The 16524-nt window shown below is 38.2% G+C and overlaps 1 protein-coding gene across 2 annotated transcripts; it reads right to left on the reverse strand.

The window, feature by feature from the left end:
* Positions 1-1848: 1848 nt before the first annotated feature.
* PTER (phosphotriesterase related) lies at positions 1849-12095 on the reverse strand. 2 transcript variants are annotated; one of them, XM_009581769.1, is made up of 4 exons: positions 11631-12095; positions 9184-9449; positions 5607-5747; positions 1849-2226 (listed from the first exon to the last, which is right to left on the reverse strand). In XM_009581769.1, exons 1-4 carry the CDS (start codon positions 12060-12062, stop codon positions 2016-2018), a joined length of 1050 nt encoding a protein of 349 aa, XP_009580064.1. In that variant the 5' UTR covers positions 12063-12095; the 3' UTR covers positions 1849-2015. The 2 variants fall into 2 exon arrangements, with proteins under 2 accessions (XP_009580064.1, XP_009580065.1); XM_009581770.1 differs by lacking the exon at positions 5607-5747 and having other exon boundaries at positions 2016-2226; positions 11631-12067.
* Positions 12096-16524: the final 4429 nt, after the last annotated feature.

Here is a 16524-nt window from a genome sequence, read left to right on the forward strand (position 1 = left end):
TAAAGGATTAATGGCTTGGAGAATTAAACTAAACACAGGTACCATGAGTTACATAGTTATAAAAATGCTTTAAAATCAGTCATACTAGTAGTATGTCCACAGAATATTTTTATTCGGAAAACGAATTTATTATTTGTTTTGGTTTTGGGAGGGGAAGCTGTCTATTTCTCTCAGGTTAAAACTTGCAGATTTCATTCTAAACCTAAATTTTAGCAAGAAAATTAACTAGCTCTTTAGCACAGTTGGTTATGTTATTTATTTTTAACATTTAGGCAAAATCAAGGTAACATTTCTATAAATTGTTAAGGAGTAATAGAGGCTACCCCTAGCATTTCTATTTATTTCATGTACTTTGCCACAAGCAACCTTGTCTAATGTACTAAGGGTACAAACTCAGATTTATCTGTACTAAAATGCTGAAAGTGTCTGCCACTGTGACAAAAAAGCTCTTCAGTGCTGGCTGCTCAGTAAGTGTCTGATGAAGATTTTACAAATCTCTCTAAAAATCTCTTGTTTGAATGAGTGAAGGTTTTCTTAAACAGAACAGGTTACCCTTTCTGTTTCTGTTTTGAGTTGTCCAATTCAAAATAAATGCCGAGTTAGTCTAGGCTGACTGAGAGGATTGCCAGTCTAACTCATCTAGGATTTATAAAGGGACACTGTGCTGACAGTTGCTTGTGTATTATCTCACCAGAATGGTTAACGTTTTTACTTTATGACAAAGTGCCAACCTGTATCTGCACATTGTAGTGATTACTCCTGTTTTTTTTTCTACGAGGTAATGTATTTTAATAACAGATGTGTAACTGACTTCATGTCTGTTAGTTCCACTGTTGCTTTTATTGGTTAGCACACTCACAACAGCAGTGTAGCTAGAGATTTTCTACGTAGTATTAAACGGTAAAGTACCAAGCTAGAGATCATTTACAACTAGCAATGCATATTTACTAAGGTATTTATTGGAAAAGCTCAATACTACAAGACGTATATGGTCCAATTTGAAGAAGCTTTTGAAATCAGGCTACCACTGCTACTGGATAAGACCATTTTTTGGATAAATCACCTGCCCTGGTTAAAGTTAGACAAGAGCAAAGAACACACTTTATGTGAAAAACACATAGAAGGCAAACATTTCTTCCTTTTTCATCATATCTTGATACACTGATTTGTAAAGACTTATATCACAACCTTTGTTATAACTATTGCAACTCATTAAAACTGTATTATGTAATATATTTTGACTTTTGGTGTGGCATCCTTACAAAAAGAAGCTGGTCTGCATGAAGTTGCACATGATTGCTGTGGGATTCCAAAGGTTCGGGATAAAAAATTACTGCAATTAAAAAAAGACATCCATAATAATACTGCACATAGTTTAAGAGGTCATCAGATGGCTTTATTCAAAAATACATTTTTCCATGGTTTTTTTACACTTTCAGTTAAAAATAAGTAAATTGTTAAACTAGAATGAAACAGTATCTTTTTAGAATTATTTGAGATTTCTTTTGCCTTCTGTTGTCTATGGAAGCTATTTAAAAGTCCCAGACTTTTGATACTTTATCAAGCATTATTTAAAGTATATACAGATAATTAGAAGATTGTCAATATTACAAGAATTAAAATCACCCCCTGGAGAAGGGGAATTTAATTGAAAACTGTAATTTCCTTCAAAGTCCAGATGATGCATCTTCAAAAATATTTTTCCTTAACTTTTAATAATAGTGTTAGATTACCCTCTAGAAACAATTATTTTAAAATTTCAATTGAAAAGATTTTGCAGGTAGGCTCATATCCAGTAAATCATTCATGAACAGACTTTTAGAACAGAGAAAATGCAGAGAGAATACATAATTTTGTTGTTCTAATTAAACATAAGTCATAATCAGTTTGTTCACATGTAATTAATAACTTCCAGTTTCTCTGAAAAGAACCAAGTTTTAAAATGACTGCTCTCCTGAAACAGATCTGAATTTTATCAAGCTTCCCTATAAAACAGGAATATTTACTCATTATTCCTACTTAAAAGTCAACCACCGCTTTGGATTTGCTAGGAGTATTTTATCAATTTTATCTTGGGATATGCCTCTAATTAGCATTTTAGGAACTATATTTTTAAGGATATGTGAATATCCATGACCTCCATATTTCATCAACCTATTCTTAGTGTGCACATCATGAGCGATCAGAATTCTGTCTTCATAGCCTTCATCGATCAGCATACGAATCCTGCAAAAGTAAAAAGTATACCTGTCAGTGAAAGGTTCTCACTCTGCAACAGCACAGAACTGAGCAGGATTTAAGTTTTTTACATTACTGCACTGCTAGACTGTATTATAACTGAAAACACTTATTTTTAGCTACTCAGAAGACATATTCCTTATATCTAATTGAAATTAAAACACTTATTGAATGAAAAAAAACACCTCTGAAAACATACCACCACACATCGCAAAGTGGAGAAGGAAAACTCTTTCCAGCTGGCACATGACTTTGCATTCCCAGTCCCATTAAGTCCAGGAGGAATTCAAGAACTTCAGCATCACCAAACGTGGGATACAGGTTTTACATACATGGGTAAGTAACAATTTCCTACATAAACTCCTTCTCAGCACGATCGACTCATGGGGTTATTTCTTGCTGCTGTCACAAAGCTAGTCTCATTACATTTGTTAAGGACCAGCCTCTGTGTGTGACAGGTCCTTTAAGAAGCCTTCTCATTTACACAAATACTTTCACATCTGTAGTTAATTCCTACTTAGCAAACCAGGTTAATAAAAATTTTGAGTTGTCAGCATCATATTCCATATAGACAGTTATCATCCAAACATGTTTCAAAGGTGTTCATTAAAGAAGAAGATAAATAAGACAGGCATTGCACAGTGCTAGCGTATGCCAGGAAATAAGAGGAGTTCATACAGCAGCCCAGCTAAACAGACTTAGCGAAATGACAAGAAGTCAGCTTGGAAAAAGAAGCAATCCTTTCGGTCGCTCCCTTGTAACCCGTCTGCTACAACAAGTCCTTCCGTTCCACATTTCACTCTGGAACCTTAATCCCTTGCTCAGCTCATTCTTTAGAGTTTATTCGGTGGGTGTCTGTATTGCATGACTGTTAAGTTTCCCACTCAGCTTCAGTTTAGTTTGGCAGTAGATTGCAGCATTAAAGTGGCAGGGATGGATAGACCAGACCTGGAAAGTGCTCATTGCTCATCACGACACCCAATTCCATCATTTGCCAGCGCTGTGAAATTCTAATTCTTACCTTCCTGACTGTGCTTTGATCAGCAAGAAAGCAAATACTAGTTTTATAAGTAACCACACTATATCTGAAAGCTCTTACTGTCAGTTTTTATTACAATTAGTTATGAGGAGATACATGTAGCAGGATCAAATCAATATGGGCAGCAGCAGAAGGCAAGTAAGATAGAACTTGGTAAAAAATTAGCATCTGTCATAAAAACACCATAAATAGTGCAATATAGTGCACAACATTACGCATACCGAAGTATTACAACGTCACAAGAATCTTCCCCAGCCTGAATTATAGAGAGACCACAAGCCAAACAGAGGATGAAAGCAATGACACTGGAGGGACTAAGTTCTTTGCTGACCAAACATCTTCTTAGAATCATCTCCTTTCATACTTGGACTCATTTCTTGGGTTGGGGAGGCACATGGACCTTTATATTCCATATTCATTGCTGCTTTTTGCTCATTCCTGTAAGTTTAGTTAGTACTTGCTTCAAAGAAAAACTGTCCCTGAAAAAATTCAGTTTTTTACTTGTATTAGCAAGTAAAAATTGCAGCAAAAAGGCGTAAATACAGACACAGCTAAACTGTGTTTGCATACGTATGGCATGACTACAGAAGTTCATGTTTTGAATAGACAAGACCTGAACATAGATTTTCCATTTAGTATTTTCATCAACACATTTAAAGGTCAATTTGGTTTCCACCTCTCTGGTGCTGTTTGACAAAAAAAAACCCTAAGGAGATTGCCACTGCTATCGTATGTCCAGCGTGGATGCATCAAAAGCCCAACAAAATCCATTTAATGGCACGGCTAACTCAAGTGCACGTATTCGCACCATACAATGAGAAGACAAACTTTTCGTATTTTCTTCCTACAGACAGCCTGCTGCAAGAAATACTCAAATGCCAGGGAGTTTAAGGAGAGACATTGGTGGCTGAGCAAGTATCATGGATGGAATGAAAACTTTGCCACGGTTGAGCAAGCACTTGTTAACCAAGTTGTTAACCGTTCCTCTACACATATTCCTCACAGTGTTTCTGTACATGCTGACCTCCCGTGGCACAGGAGAGGGGAGGAGGCACAGGGGAGGGGAGCAACTTTACCCATTCTAAATGTGAAAACTGCAGATTCATTGCAACAGTTTAAAATATTGAGTGCAAGACTGAGAGCCCTGTTAAGAGAGAGAAATTATTTCTAGTGTGAAAAGCAGCAGCAAACACCTGGCAGTAAGTGGAATAGTAACCACGGCACCTTCTTAAGAAGAGAATGGCCTGGAAACAGAGAAGAAAAGTCTTGAGGCTAATCTGACAATGAGGGGCAGGGAAGCTACGTCTGAAATATAAGTGAAAGCTAGAAAGCTACTTTATCAGTGATCAGGGATCATAAAATCTTTCTCATCAAAGAGAAGGACAGAATTGTTTCTGACTCTGCAAGGAAAAAAGACACAGGCAGGATGGCACCCCACCCCTCAGAAACCTGCCACTTCACTGCACACGAACACTGTGAACAATAGCACAGGAGGATCACACCTCTGGACAGAGTGAGAAGCCCATTCCCAGCTGATCCTACCTGTCTCAGACAGTTTCTACAAGAAATGCATCTCCTTGGCAATACCTTGCGTTGTCACAGCACAAGAGATCTGCTGTGCAGCTGAGCTGAGACTGCGTGTGCTGATGGGAAGCAGGGAAGAGGTCTCCTGCCAGTGGGGCCAGTATTTTCATTGTGAGTGTGAGGCGCATGGGAGTTCTGAGGAGATAGGAATCTCATCCTTCAAAAGAAAGAAAGGGCAAAAGGAGAGGGGGAAGAGAGGTGAAGTGCTTGGAAGAACAAAAGTCCAGTTTTCAGGACAGAAGCATGGATCAAATCCATCCAAGACAACCAATGAGTTTTGCTCGGTTAGCGCATTTGTGAGGAGATGTAACAGGCTCAGATGGTGCTTAGTAGCAGCACCAGGTTTCCAATACTATGTTTCAAACACAAGCCAAACCCTAACATAAGTCTTGTATCTCCAGCCTTTTCTTTTTCACAGTCTATACAAATGCAGCAAATGATAAAATTCAACCAAATCAGGATGGGATTAGGACGGAGAATGAAGTTAAAAAAGCTTTTGATCTTTTTCTCAAGTAACTTTCTACAACACTATAATTCTACATCTTCCTTTGCAGACGGAAGAAATTACACATGCTGCCCTAAAGACGTGATAGCAGCAGAAAAAAAATTGTCCTTATTTTAGTATGAACAAAGACAATTTTGAACAGCAAGCAGAATTACTCTGTGATTTTACCTTAAAACAAATACCAATAATACTCATTTGTCAATGGCAATGCAACAGCTTAAACTGCATGGAAGCAGATACCTTGCAATTCTTTCATTGTCGCTCGGCATGTCAATATCAGGATGGAACTGGTAGTGAAGAAATTCTGTACCAAATAGGTCATACTCTAAATAGCATCCCAGTTTAGCAAATTCCAGAAGTTTCTTTGTATCAAATATAGTCCTGCAGAACATATATAACACAAAGTCAGCATTGTAACAGAAAAGAAAAAATCTCATGGTACGAGGATAGGTATTTTGCAACTTCCTTCATACTTGGCAAGGAACAAAACCAATAATCTAAGATTTAATTCACACTTTTGAAAAACAAGACTCCTGTTTGACACGTGCACCTTAAGCTGATACACAGCATTGTCTTTCTCACATTCATCTACGACTTCATGCATCAAAAAAAACCAAACCAAAACCAACTCTTCCCGCATGAAACAATGAAAACATTTATGATAATCTTTCAGTGGAAACAGGAAAGTTACTTACTTTTGATATCACTAAACCTCTCAACAGACAACCTAACAAGGAAGGACATTTAAGGAGGAGGTTAATTCATAGTGACATTTTAAAAAAAGACAATGGATTACTTACACAAGACAGATTTACTTTCCCAAAAGAGTTACAGGAGACAGCTACATCCAGGGCTTGTTTCATCCATCACACACCGGTAATACACAACTTTGTCTTTAGTTTCTATTCTGTACAGTGATGTTTCTAGATTGTCATTAGAACAGCAATATATCATTGTTTGCACTGGGATCTGGCCAGAATGCCTTAAGGAAAGGCTCTCACCAAAATATATAATGGCACTGTGAGTGCCTGGGACATGGGCTTTGCAGCAGATTTGAAAAGTGAAGGAACAAAGCTACTAAAACCCATCACTTATTCAGAAAAGAATGGCAACTGAAATAAGAGCTCTCTGGAATATTTTTTTTCTTTGAAACACTTTTACCAAGAGTATAAGCTATCCAAAGGAAAGCAATGTATCAAGTGACACATTATAAATTTATCTTTATAACCACAACACAATTTTTTTCATCTAAGGAAAAAACAAGTTTCCTCAAGAACAGCACAGTTAACCAAAAGGGCAGTAGTTTAATTTTTTTTATTATTGCAGATATTGATGTCACAGAGTAATTTTATCCTATACAATTACATCACAGTCTGTTGCTATGGAAATGACTGATGTCACAATTTCAATATTATGACTTAACAACAGGATCAAGTAGGAGGAACAGATGGGTTGAGAGAGAGAAAACCCTCGTTCAAACAAGCCTGCCGTCAGCAGGAGTCTAAGACTTGCCAACTGTAATTAATAAAAATGTTATTTTAAAATAAATGTTACAGTTTACAGAGATTCAACATTTATTACCAAGTGAGTTTTCAAATTGCAGAATGGGTCATTTAAGATCCAGCCCTGCTCAGTTCACAGGGAGACAGTAGCCAAGAGTACTCATCCCTGTGCAGGTGGCAAAAACCACCCAACAATATATTTCAAAATCACAGCCAGAGCAATTTCTTCTGTTAGCGTTGTGCTTTTGGGTGCTCTGTCCCAACGAAGAGCAGGAGAGCTTAATTTAATCAGCCATTGGGACCCCTTGTAAACCACACGGATGTAGCAGCAGCAGCAGTTCCCAGCTCAAATTGCTAATCCCTGTGCTGGAATTAGGTGTGCGGGCAACACATGTCCCTGAGCAGCCCTGAACACACGGAAAAGGAGATGGGACACAGGGAAGCATCCTGTAGTTTGGACCTCATCCATAAATCACCGCAGGGACATCCACCAAACCATTATCAAACAGGCATTCATAACAGTTGCTGTGAGCTTTCTAACAAAAGCTACTCAAGTGAATCAATGTTGATCTCTACCAGGATACCTTTATAACCTTAATCCCTAATAAATGGCCAAAGCCAAGACCTCAATAGCTTTTGCTTCCCAGCCTTTATCTATACCATAGTTTCACTATGGACACTTGCTACCTTTTGTTCTAAGGTGCTAAATTGCAAAACACGGTAGCCAGCATTTTAGTTTTATCATTTGACTGTATATCCACCTGAAAACAACCATTTTGTCTATGTCAAAAGCAGGCATGAAATATGGAGCTATGTACAAATTTATCTCACATTTAAGGGACTGGGATGCTCCCACGTTGATTCTTCTCACTGGAGGAGACTTAAAATGTTAAATGCACATTGCAAAGCCAAACTTCACAGTAGTTTAGAGTTTATATTATAGCAAGTGCCAACCTGAATGTGTGAAAGTAATGATAGGAGGAGTGTAAGGAAATGTCATATTGTGCATCAGCGGCAGTTAGTGAAACTGCACCTCTGTCTTGACTGTTTTCCTACTTATATTGCTTATCTTCCACCAATAAATCACTGAATTCAACAATTTACAACAGTGTATAAAGGCAAAAAACCATAACTGGATGTTTATGTTTTATCAAAATGGCTACGTAAGTACTGACACCTGCAGCTTGCTCAGTCCTCTTTCATACAAAGACTTAGGCAACCAGTTTTTCTTTAAAAATGAGAGAAAAATATAGCTATAGATAAAATGGAATGCAGGTAAATACATGAAGAATGCCTCATTTAAATATAATTAAATATAGATAAAATTTTGTGGCACTGAATTTTATGCTCCTAAAATCCCCAAGTAAAACATTGAGCTCTGTGTGAATACAAAACACCTGTAGCTTGATTTACAAGCTCTCAGAGCTTATAACCATTAGAAATTTGGAGCACAGTGCTCTTGCCTGTATTACACTCACATTGAGGGCAAACAATCCAATTGCTGAGAATCATATGATCACAAACAGTCTCCATTATTCAGCAACTGGCCAAACTAATCAATGCTTGGACATTTTCCAGCTCACCATGAACAGCACAAGGTCACACAAAACTGATTTGGTAATAAGAGGCTGTGTTTCTAAACCGGAGAGAGAAAAGCACCCCAATTCCTCTCCACGTCTGATGTGGGGCTCCTGGTTTTTGCTGTCAAGGAAACTAAAAGATAGCTCTCTGGTCTATGCTAAGAGCTACCCAAAACCCAACTATTTTCTTTTTAAGCAGTATTTCTTCTGTCTGGTAGCAGAATTGAAAAGGTCTGGTTTCTGCTTTGATCCAGCATCCAGCCAAATCAAGGAGTTCTCCATTAGTATCTGAGAGACTTTGGTCAGGCCCTTAAGAGTGGCCCAGTTTTCAAAAACGCTGGAAGCCCAGCAGCTTCCCGCCCAATTTGGTGACAGCTGCTCAATGTCCAATGCTTTGTAAATGCAGTGATTTGTGCAGGGATACGAATTAATGGAATCCCCATTTTTTAAAAATGTGGCTACAGTTATTCCTGATCTCACACCAGGCCTTCAAAGAGAGCATTTAAAATCCCCAAATCTCTTTATCAGTGTGAACCTAAAAGCTGATCCCGACTGAAGTGCTGGAAGCTCACCAAGCTCTATATAAGCAGTTTCACATTTTTAAGTGAGTAAACTTGAAGATAATTCTTCATGTCGTGATCCCAGCACAACAGAACCCTAACTATTTGCAAGTAGTTCCCCCAAACCCCAGCAGGTTGTGGCAACACTGCCAGGACAGCAGAATAGTCTGCTTACCTGTCAAGGTGAGACATGACTGTCTTTGAAGCATCAGCCCCAGCTTCCTGCAGAACGCGGATAATCTGGAAAGGTGCATCGCTGTTCCTGCCAGGATGGATGATAACGGGGCACCCAAGCTGTGACTGTGCCTGCGCTGTTGCCTGAAGCACTCTGTGTTCACTCGGAGTCAAAGGCCAGGAACAACCTATTTCTCCCACCACACCACACTTGATGTTTGTCCCATCTGCTCCATTGAGTATCTCATCAACAATAATCCCTGTAAGCTAGAGAACAGGAAAATGAGATTTTTGGTTATTAATACTATTTGTGTTAAATAGCATCAAATTTGGCCGATGGACACTGTGCTAGTTATACTCCCAAAGTCTTTCTGAACTTATTTAATTAACAGTTGGGTGTGTGAAAACACTGCAGTTAAAATCTGGTTTCTGTCAACTAACGTTATGCTAGCCATTCACTAAGACCAAAATAAACACAAAGCAAATAAATTTAACAGTATCCACTCACACAGTTGCCCAGGTTTGCCGGGAAAGCTGGTCTACATAAAATTTGAACACTGATTTAGGCTGAGACTAATTCTTCTTTAAAAATACCAAAGTTAGCGCAGCATGAAACCTGTGCTTCACACTCCTGAATTGGCTCCAGAAACAATTCAGTGAAATTTCTTGCAAAATAAGGGCTCAGAGAATAAGGAAACCTTGTCACTCAGATAGGGAAGGGAGAAACTCTGGCAAAGATCTTGAAGAGACAAGTTTAAGGCAAATCCTGCTTGTGGGAATGCCAACATAAAACGACAGAAGCTCCAATGACTTCAAAACTACAAGAACAAATCTCAGCTGACAAACTTACAGAGTCAAAATTAGCTTGCTTTTAAAATATGCATAAGCAAAAAAGACATCAGAATCTCCTAATAAAAGCAGTTTTTTATAACAGCTTTAGTTTTTCTTTTCCAGAATAGGCCATATATCTTCAAGAATACATTCAGAATTCAGAGCACAAAATGGCACTGATGATGACCTTCTAATTCTTTGGCCCTGCATGTTAGGGAAATCATGATTTTAAGGAAGAATAAAGTGAACAAAGGAAGAAAATTTGCAAGCAAATCCAGGAAATCGAAAAACCCGACACCAATTTTCAAATAAATCTGTAGTTTATCCTTACTCCACAACTTGTCTTCTCAATAGCCTCATAAAACATATTGGGAAATACTCAATCTACACGCAAAAGTCAGTCCAAGATATTACAATTTACAGCAGGTTTCTGCCCAACACTTTATCCTATGATATAGAACTCACTCCTCTCCTGAAGAACCTCTCTCCTGCAGCAACTTCCTTGTGTCACTGAATAGCTCAGTAAGCAAATTGTCTTTGCCGAATCAGAAAACATACCATCACGTCAAATTCACTAGCAAATGAGGAACCACTGCTTATCACGGATCAGTCACTGCACAACTCTTTCTAAGTAACCGTCCTCTGGCCTGGATTAAGTATTTATTACCTGCTAAGTACAGGACATCTGTGGGTGTCCAGCAGTCCACCAAATACAGAAGGGAAACTTTTGCCCCAAGAAATCTATTTGTATCAAATTTCAAGCGATGCAAGAATATTTCAGAAAACTAGTACCGTTCTGTACAGCTTGGTCCAGCTTGGGTCCAGTGTGGTTGGCAGCACTGCATCACTTTACATCTGCTCAAGTTTTGACCACTGATTTTTAAAATTACTTTGACTCATTTGTAAACTATGACAGATTTTTAAAAAATTTTCTCAGCTCCGTTCATCCGCTTTCATAGCCTCCTGCCTTGGAGAGTTCCCTTCCCTCTTCTCCCTATCATCACATTTTCTTAATAAAAGATGAATGGATATTTATTATTATAGGAATATCTGGGAACCTTGGTCATTATTAACACATTGTCTTAGGCTCCGTAGAAACAATTCGATGTAGACTCTACAGTCTGGACAAATGGTACAGAAGAGAGATGTAACAGCCAGCCTGAGCAAAGCAATTATTTACAACCGTCCTGTAAATATTGCAATTATTTATGCTTTTTACAAGAATTCTGGGTGATCTCATTGAGAAGCAATTAGCCAGAAAAAGAGTCGAAAGAGGCAGAAGGGATATACTCCTTCTTTAAAAATTGTAAAAAGAATAGGATAATCGGTGTGGTACCAGATGCCCACACATGAAGTACTTCATTTTCCTTTTACTGTCGCATTATAACAAATCCCTGAGAGAAAATGGAGCTTAAGAATTGGAAATGCTGACAGATAATCCCAGCACACAAAAGTAGTGTTGGTCCAGCTGTAACAAACAAGCAGTAATGCTGTTCCCATGTTTTTCACGTTAAGAACTTCTAGATTTCATCTATTTTGCTGGAACTTCTCTTCACCTTTGATTCCCCCAGGGATAACTGATAGGAGAAAGTCTCCAAAGCAATGGTTAAGACTTACCTGCTCCACTGTCATGGCCTGTGTTTGAGAAGAATGAGTGGAATCCACATAAAACCCAGCCCCAGCAATAATATGGACTCCAGTTTCTTCAGCAAGTTTCTTCAAAGTATTCATATCCCGATCGATTCCTGTGGTTGTGTTTTCCACGATCGTCCCACCACCTGCTGCTTTAAAATGCAACAGCTCCTCCTTCACAGCATCTGTTTCCTGATACAACAGAAGGTTTTCTTTATGGCTATAGGGGTTTTGCTTAATCCAAAACAAGTTCTTCATCTCAATGGGCCCATCAGACAGAGGCTCTTGGCCTGGAGAAGGTGGACAAAAACAGCAGCTGTAGTTCATAGTCAAGTGTTCGTGAGTCAACGTATAGCCAAGGTGGTCCGGATCCACAGGGCCCAAGACAGTCTGTGCTTTCCCTCCCAAGGAAGGCATTTTTCTTCAGCAAAAGGAAAAAATAAATCAGATTAAGAGAGTCTGGGAAGGAAGAAGAAAGGAAACAACACCTTTTCAGATGGAGCAAACATTTCTTACAAAATTTCTGAATTCCCTCCTCTCCCTCACGCACGTACCTACACACTGTGTGTTCACTGGAAAGTTTTCAAACGCTGTTTCCAGTACAGTGGTCAATATGAAAACCAAAGCATTTATTTTACTCAACTGCGCTTCTATCAGTACTCTGGCAATGTAAAAATACCGCATTCCAGTACAGGGAAATAATCATCATTTATTGTGCTATAGTCAATATCACATTAAGATAAATGTTTCCTATTTAATAACAACCACTGTATGTTCATTTAGAATTCTCTGCTCTTCAGCAGCTGTCAAATTTTGTCAGCTTGAGCCACCAGATGAACATACTTGGCACCAAGGCTGAATATTCCTTACTGGTACGTTCATTTTATTTATCTGTGTCCTCCAAGACTCACTGCTCCCCTTGCACACCGAGTGAAGCTGTCTGTGTTTGGGCACCTTGTCTGCCCCTCTGTATGAGGAACGTCGGGGTGGGGGTGATCATCTGCTTCTTAGACTTCAACAGAGGCTCAGGTTCTCCTGCCAGCTGCACTGTGGAGGTCTGGAACAGCCCAGGACAACTCCTCCAAAGCCAACAACAGGCGCTAAAGATAGAGCGTGGCCCCCAACCAGCCGGGCAGAAGCCAAAGTGCTTTTCCCATCAGCTTCATTGGCCAAATATTTTACCAGTTAAGAACAGACCTTAATCTAACACTTAATTTATATGGCTCAGCCTCTAAGAAAATTTTTTCTTCATCTTTAACATGAACAAAACAACATTCTTTCTCAAAACTTGAAATGAGTGGTGACAAAGATACACATTGAGGTTACTATCTGCAGTTGGTTCATGTCAAAGGCATCTGCCCTGTGCAAGTTTGGCCTGACTCGCTACATGTTAGAATTAGCTGCAGCTCTCCCCATTGGGATTTTGGGGTATCTTTTTCTTTTGGGGGTGGGGGTAGTCTTTTTCGCATATGTGCCATATTAACATTAAACATAGCTGACTACCCAGTTCATGTTAGATCTTCCTGCTGGTAGTTGCAAAGGCTTGAGGATATATAGTTATAATCCCTAGTCAACCAAAATCATCAGTTATGAAACAAAATACATGTTTAATCATGTCCAGAGGACAGGACTAACTAGAGCATGCATTATTGATTAAAGAGAGAGGTCTTTCCCATTTCTGTCTCCCTTTTAGTGAATAATATCATAAACACGGGTTTGTTACTAGTGAAGCCCTCAGAGGACACTTTCCTTTTAACTGCTAAAGTTAATCTGCCAGGATGACGGAAAAACTGAAATCTGAAGGGCACTGAACTCTACATATCAAAGGGCACAAGAACGTCGAGGTCTCTTTGGGGATACTTTCATCTCACAGGATGCAGTCACTGTCAGAGTATCAATGTACGAAAGTGACCCAGCCCCTGCAAAAGCAGATATCGCCTGCCTAGTGTAGTCTGTAATGCTGGCAGTTATTTTAATATGAAAACTTGGCCATCCATAAGAATGAGAAAGGACTGACTGACTATGTTTGCTTGCCTTGTGTAAAAGCAGACTTAGGAAGAACCGTTCTTTTATGAATTTCACTTCTAGACTAGTATGTTGACTTGTTTGAGAAGGCAGAATAATAATTAATCTCATAGAACAGACTGCTAGCTGATTAATATAATGATTTATTTTTTGCCAAATAAATTAAGAAGTGCATGATTTCAGAAAATACTATTCTTGAGCAAATAATTAAAAGCAAAATACCTGTTTCAGTCAGAAACTGCTGCTAGCTGCAATTCAGTTAAGTTGTCCAACCCAGTCATTAATTTTATCCTTGAACAAAGCTGGTGCTCTATAGAGCAATCCACTATTTTGGAGAAAGTTCAATGATCTGAGTCATTCTTATATGCACAGCAAAGAGACTAAGATAATTCTAAGATAATTGCATTACCTTTGCTTTTTTCCTTCTTTTTTTTTCTTTTTTGCGTTAAATATCTACACTCTGGTATTCAGTAAAACCCTGACAGAGTAGAGAATGATAACTACTCTGCATTGGAGACACACTTTTCTCTTCCCATGTTCATTGACAATTTTCAAATCCATTTATTAAGTTAGGAAAACAAACCTATATAAATAGTTTGTTATATAATTAAATATATAAATATTGAAGTTCTTTTGATAAAACTTGACACAAAGCGATTACAGTCTGTTTCCTTAACAAGTTTCCACTTCAGTTTTTTAGTTATTTAATAGTGCAGTTACTCAAAAAGGCCACTCTAATTGAATGTGAATTTTTGCTCACTTTCAGATTACTACTTTGATAAAAAATTGACTTTCAACATTTGTTGCCACTAATTCCTTTCTAACACAGTTAATTTAGATTACCCTCAATTAATCTGGCCTGACCACTGCGAAGACCTATGGTTGCGTGTGTGAAATCTTCTTATGCTGTCTTCTGATTTATAACAGCAGGAAACATTTAAAATTACCAGTTCCAGTGCCAGGTTTCTCTTGTAGCAGATACCAATCTGTTGATTTTTAGACTCTAGATTTCAGATTATAGCACACATACAGAGTTGACAGAACCAGTGCCTACTATTGAACCCTTTGACTGAGGCCAAGGTTTTTTATAAATATAAGAAGCATCACAAAACCAGAAACTGACCAAACAGCATTTAAAGTAGGCCTAATTTTATCTGCATGAAAAATATGATTAATATTAATGTATGTGCCTGCTTACTAACGCAGTTTTAGAAACCCACAGCTTTTAATAAAAAAATTATGAAAAATAAAGACAGCCAACAACCTATGACTGGAATTATTTTTAAAACCACTGTCCTGGTATCTTCCCCGCTGTCATTTACACAGACAGCATGCCCTGATTATGCTATAATGACACATTACTCCTAATAAGATTCACTTGATGGAACCAGAATTTAATTAGTGTCTCTAAAACAGATTTTAGGTGCAAACAGCTTTTAAATGGAATAAGGACTGCTACTTAATTTAAGCATGTATACGTTACTATAGAAATCAATGTTCGTGTGCTTTACTAGTGACTTGCATGCCATGTTTTACACAGACCTTTCTTCTGAGAAATTTTCTTCTTTCATACACCAAGGACTGAATTCATATCACCTCATTTAGCCATCTAAAATGATGTACATCTTCTACAGAAGACCATTTTCATAGTGGAGAGGGCGAGACATATCCATAGGCAACTCATCCAGCCTATTTTGAATGTTTGTAACAGAACAGGACAAGTCACTTTCTGTAATATCAGCCTCCTTCCACGGACTATGGAGGGAGCCAAGAAACAATCCTGGACAAGACATGTATATTTTAGATGGTCCTACATAAGACGTATAAATCATACTCATTGAATCTTAACCCAGTCTGAGGGGAGGGGGAAAGGTGCCGATTCCTATGACAAAAGATAAACAGGTAGGCTCTTATCGGGCAACAACAGGTATTTTGGTTTTGGAAATCACTAATTTATGCCGTGGTATCACCAAGGTGCTTCTGCATAGAACAAGGCTTCTTTGCTCTAGGTGCTGTATAAACAGAGAAATAAATAGTATTTCCTGAAAATTACATATTCAGATAAAAAGAAAATGAGAATTGCTTTAACATATAACCAAAACTTGTATTATTTCACAACAGCCTTGAAACAATACCTTGACATTTCTGTAATAAACTCTGGACAAATCTTTACAACCACCAATAGTATGGTGCATAAAACACGACTGTCACCATTAGCCAACTATTAAATATTGGTGAAGTAAATATTTTTCCTAGAGGTATTGTTAAGAGGAAAAAGACTTGCTGCTAAAAAGGTCATGGTACTGCATTCCTGACTCTGGTAAAAACTCCACTGAGTTCAATAGATGTTTTACCTGAATACTGATGACAAGATTTGTGTTTCCACTTTTCCCATCTGAAACTTGCGCTTCAGTCATTGTGTCATTTTAATGGTCTTGTAATGGGAAGTCTCTCTAGACTTGGATTAGTTTCCTACAGTAATCTCATATTGCTGAAACATTATAATCGCATAAACACAGTTTTCACATGCTAACGCTGCATTTGTTTTGATTTGGTAAGCACATTTTAATGGTATTAGCACAGATTCTCTCTAGACTTGTATGGGAATCATTTTATTGCCATTACATTACAATGTGAGATTACAGCAACACTAAATCCAGATTGCTGTGACACAAAATTTACAAAAAAGCAAAAAGAATGGCTCAGTAGGTATTTATTATATTCAGAAAAAGTTAAACACACCTGCCATTTAGAAACAAGAGCTGCCCTGGCTGCATCAAGAGCACTGTAAGTGGGTCTTTCCTTTATAACCATGCAGTCCTAGGAAATGTGACATAGTGCAGGTTCACTGTAT

This window comes from Fulmarus glacialis, unplaced genomic scaffold (assembly GCF_000690835.1).
Source record: "Fulmarus glacialis isolate BGI_N327 unplaced genomic scaffold, ASM69083v1 scaffold42437, whole genome shotgun sequence".
Classification (NCBI taxonomy): domain Eukaryota; kingdom Metazoa; phylum Chordata; class Aves; order Procellariiformes; family Procellariidae; genus Fulmarus; species Fulmarus glacialis.

What these genes read in the sequence shown, in the direction of transcription:
- PTER (XM_009581769.1), bottom strand. Translation starts at nt 12,062, where the DNA reads ATGCCTTCCTTGGGAGGGAAAGCACAGACTGTCTTGGGCCCTGTGGAT. An exon ending in GTCATGTCTCACCTTGACAG is followed by an intron (nt 5,748 to 9,183) that starts GTAAGCAGACTA and finishes TATGTTCTGCAG; the next exon opens with GACTATATTTGATACAAAGA. An exon ending in GACAATGAAAGAATTGCAAG is followed by an intron (nt 2,227 to 5,606) that starts GTATCTGCTTCC and finishes TTACTTTTGCAG; the next exon opens with GATTCGTATGCTGATCGATG.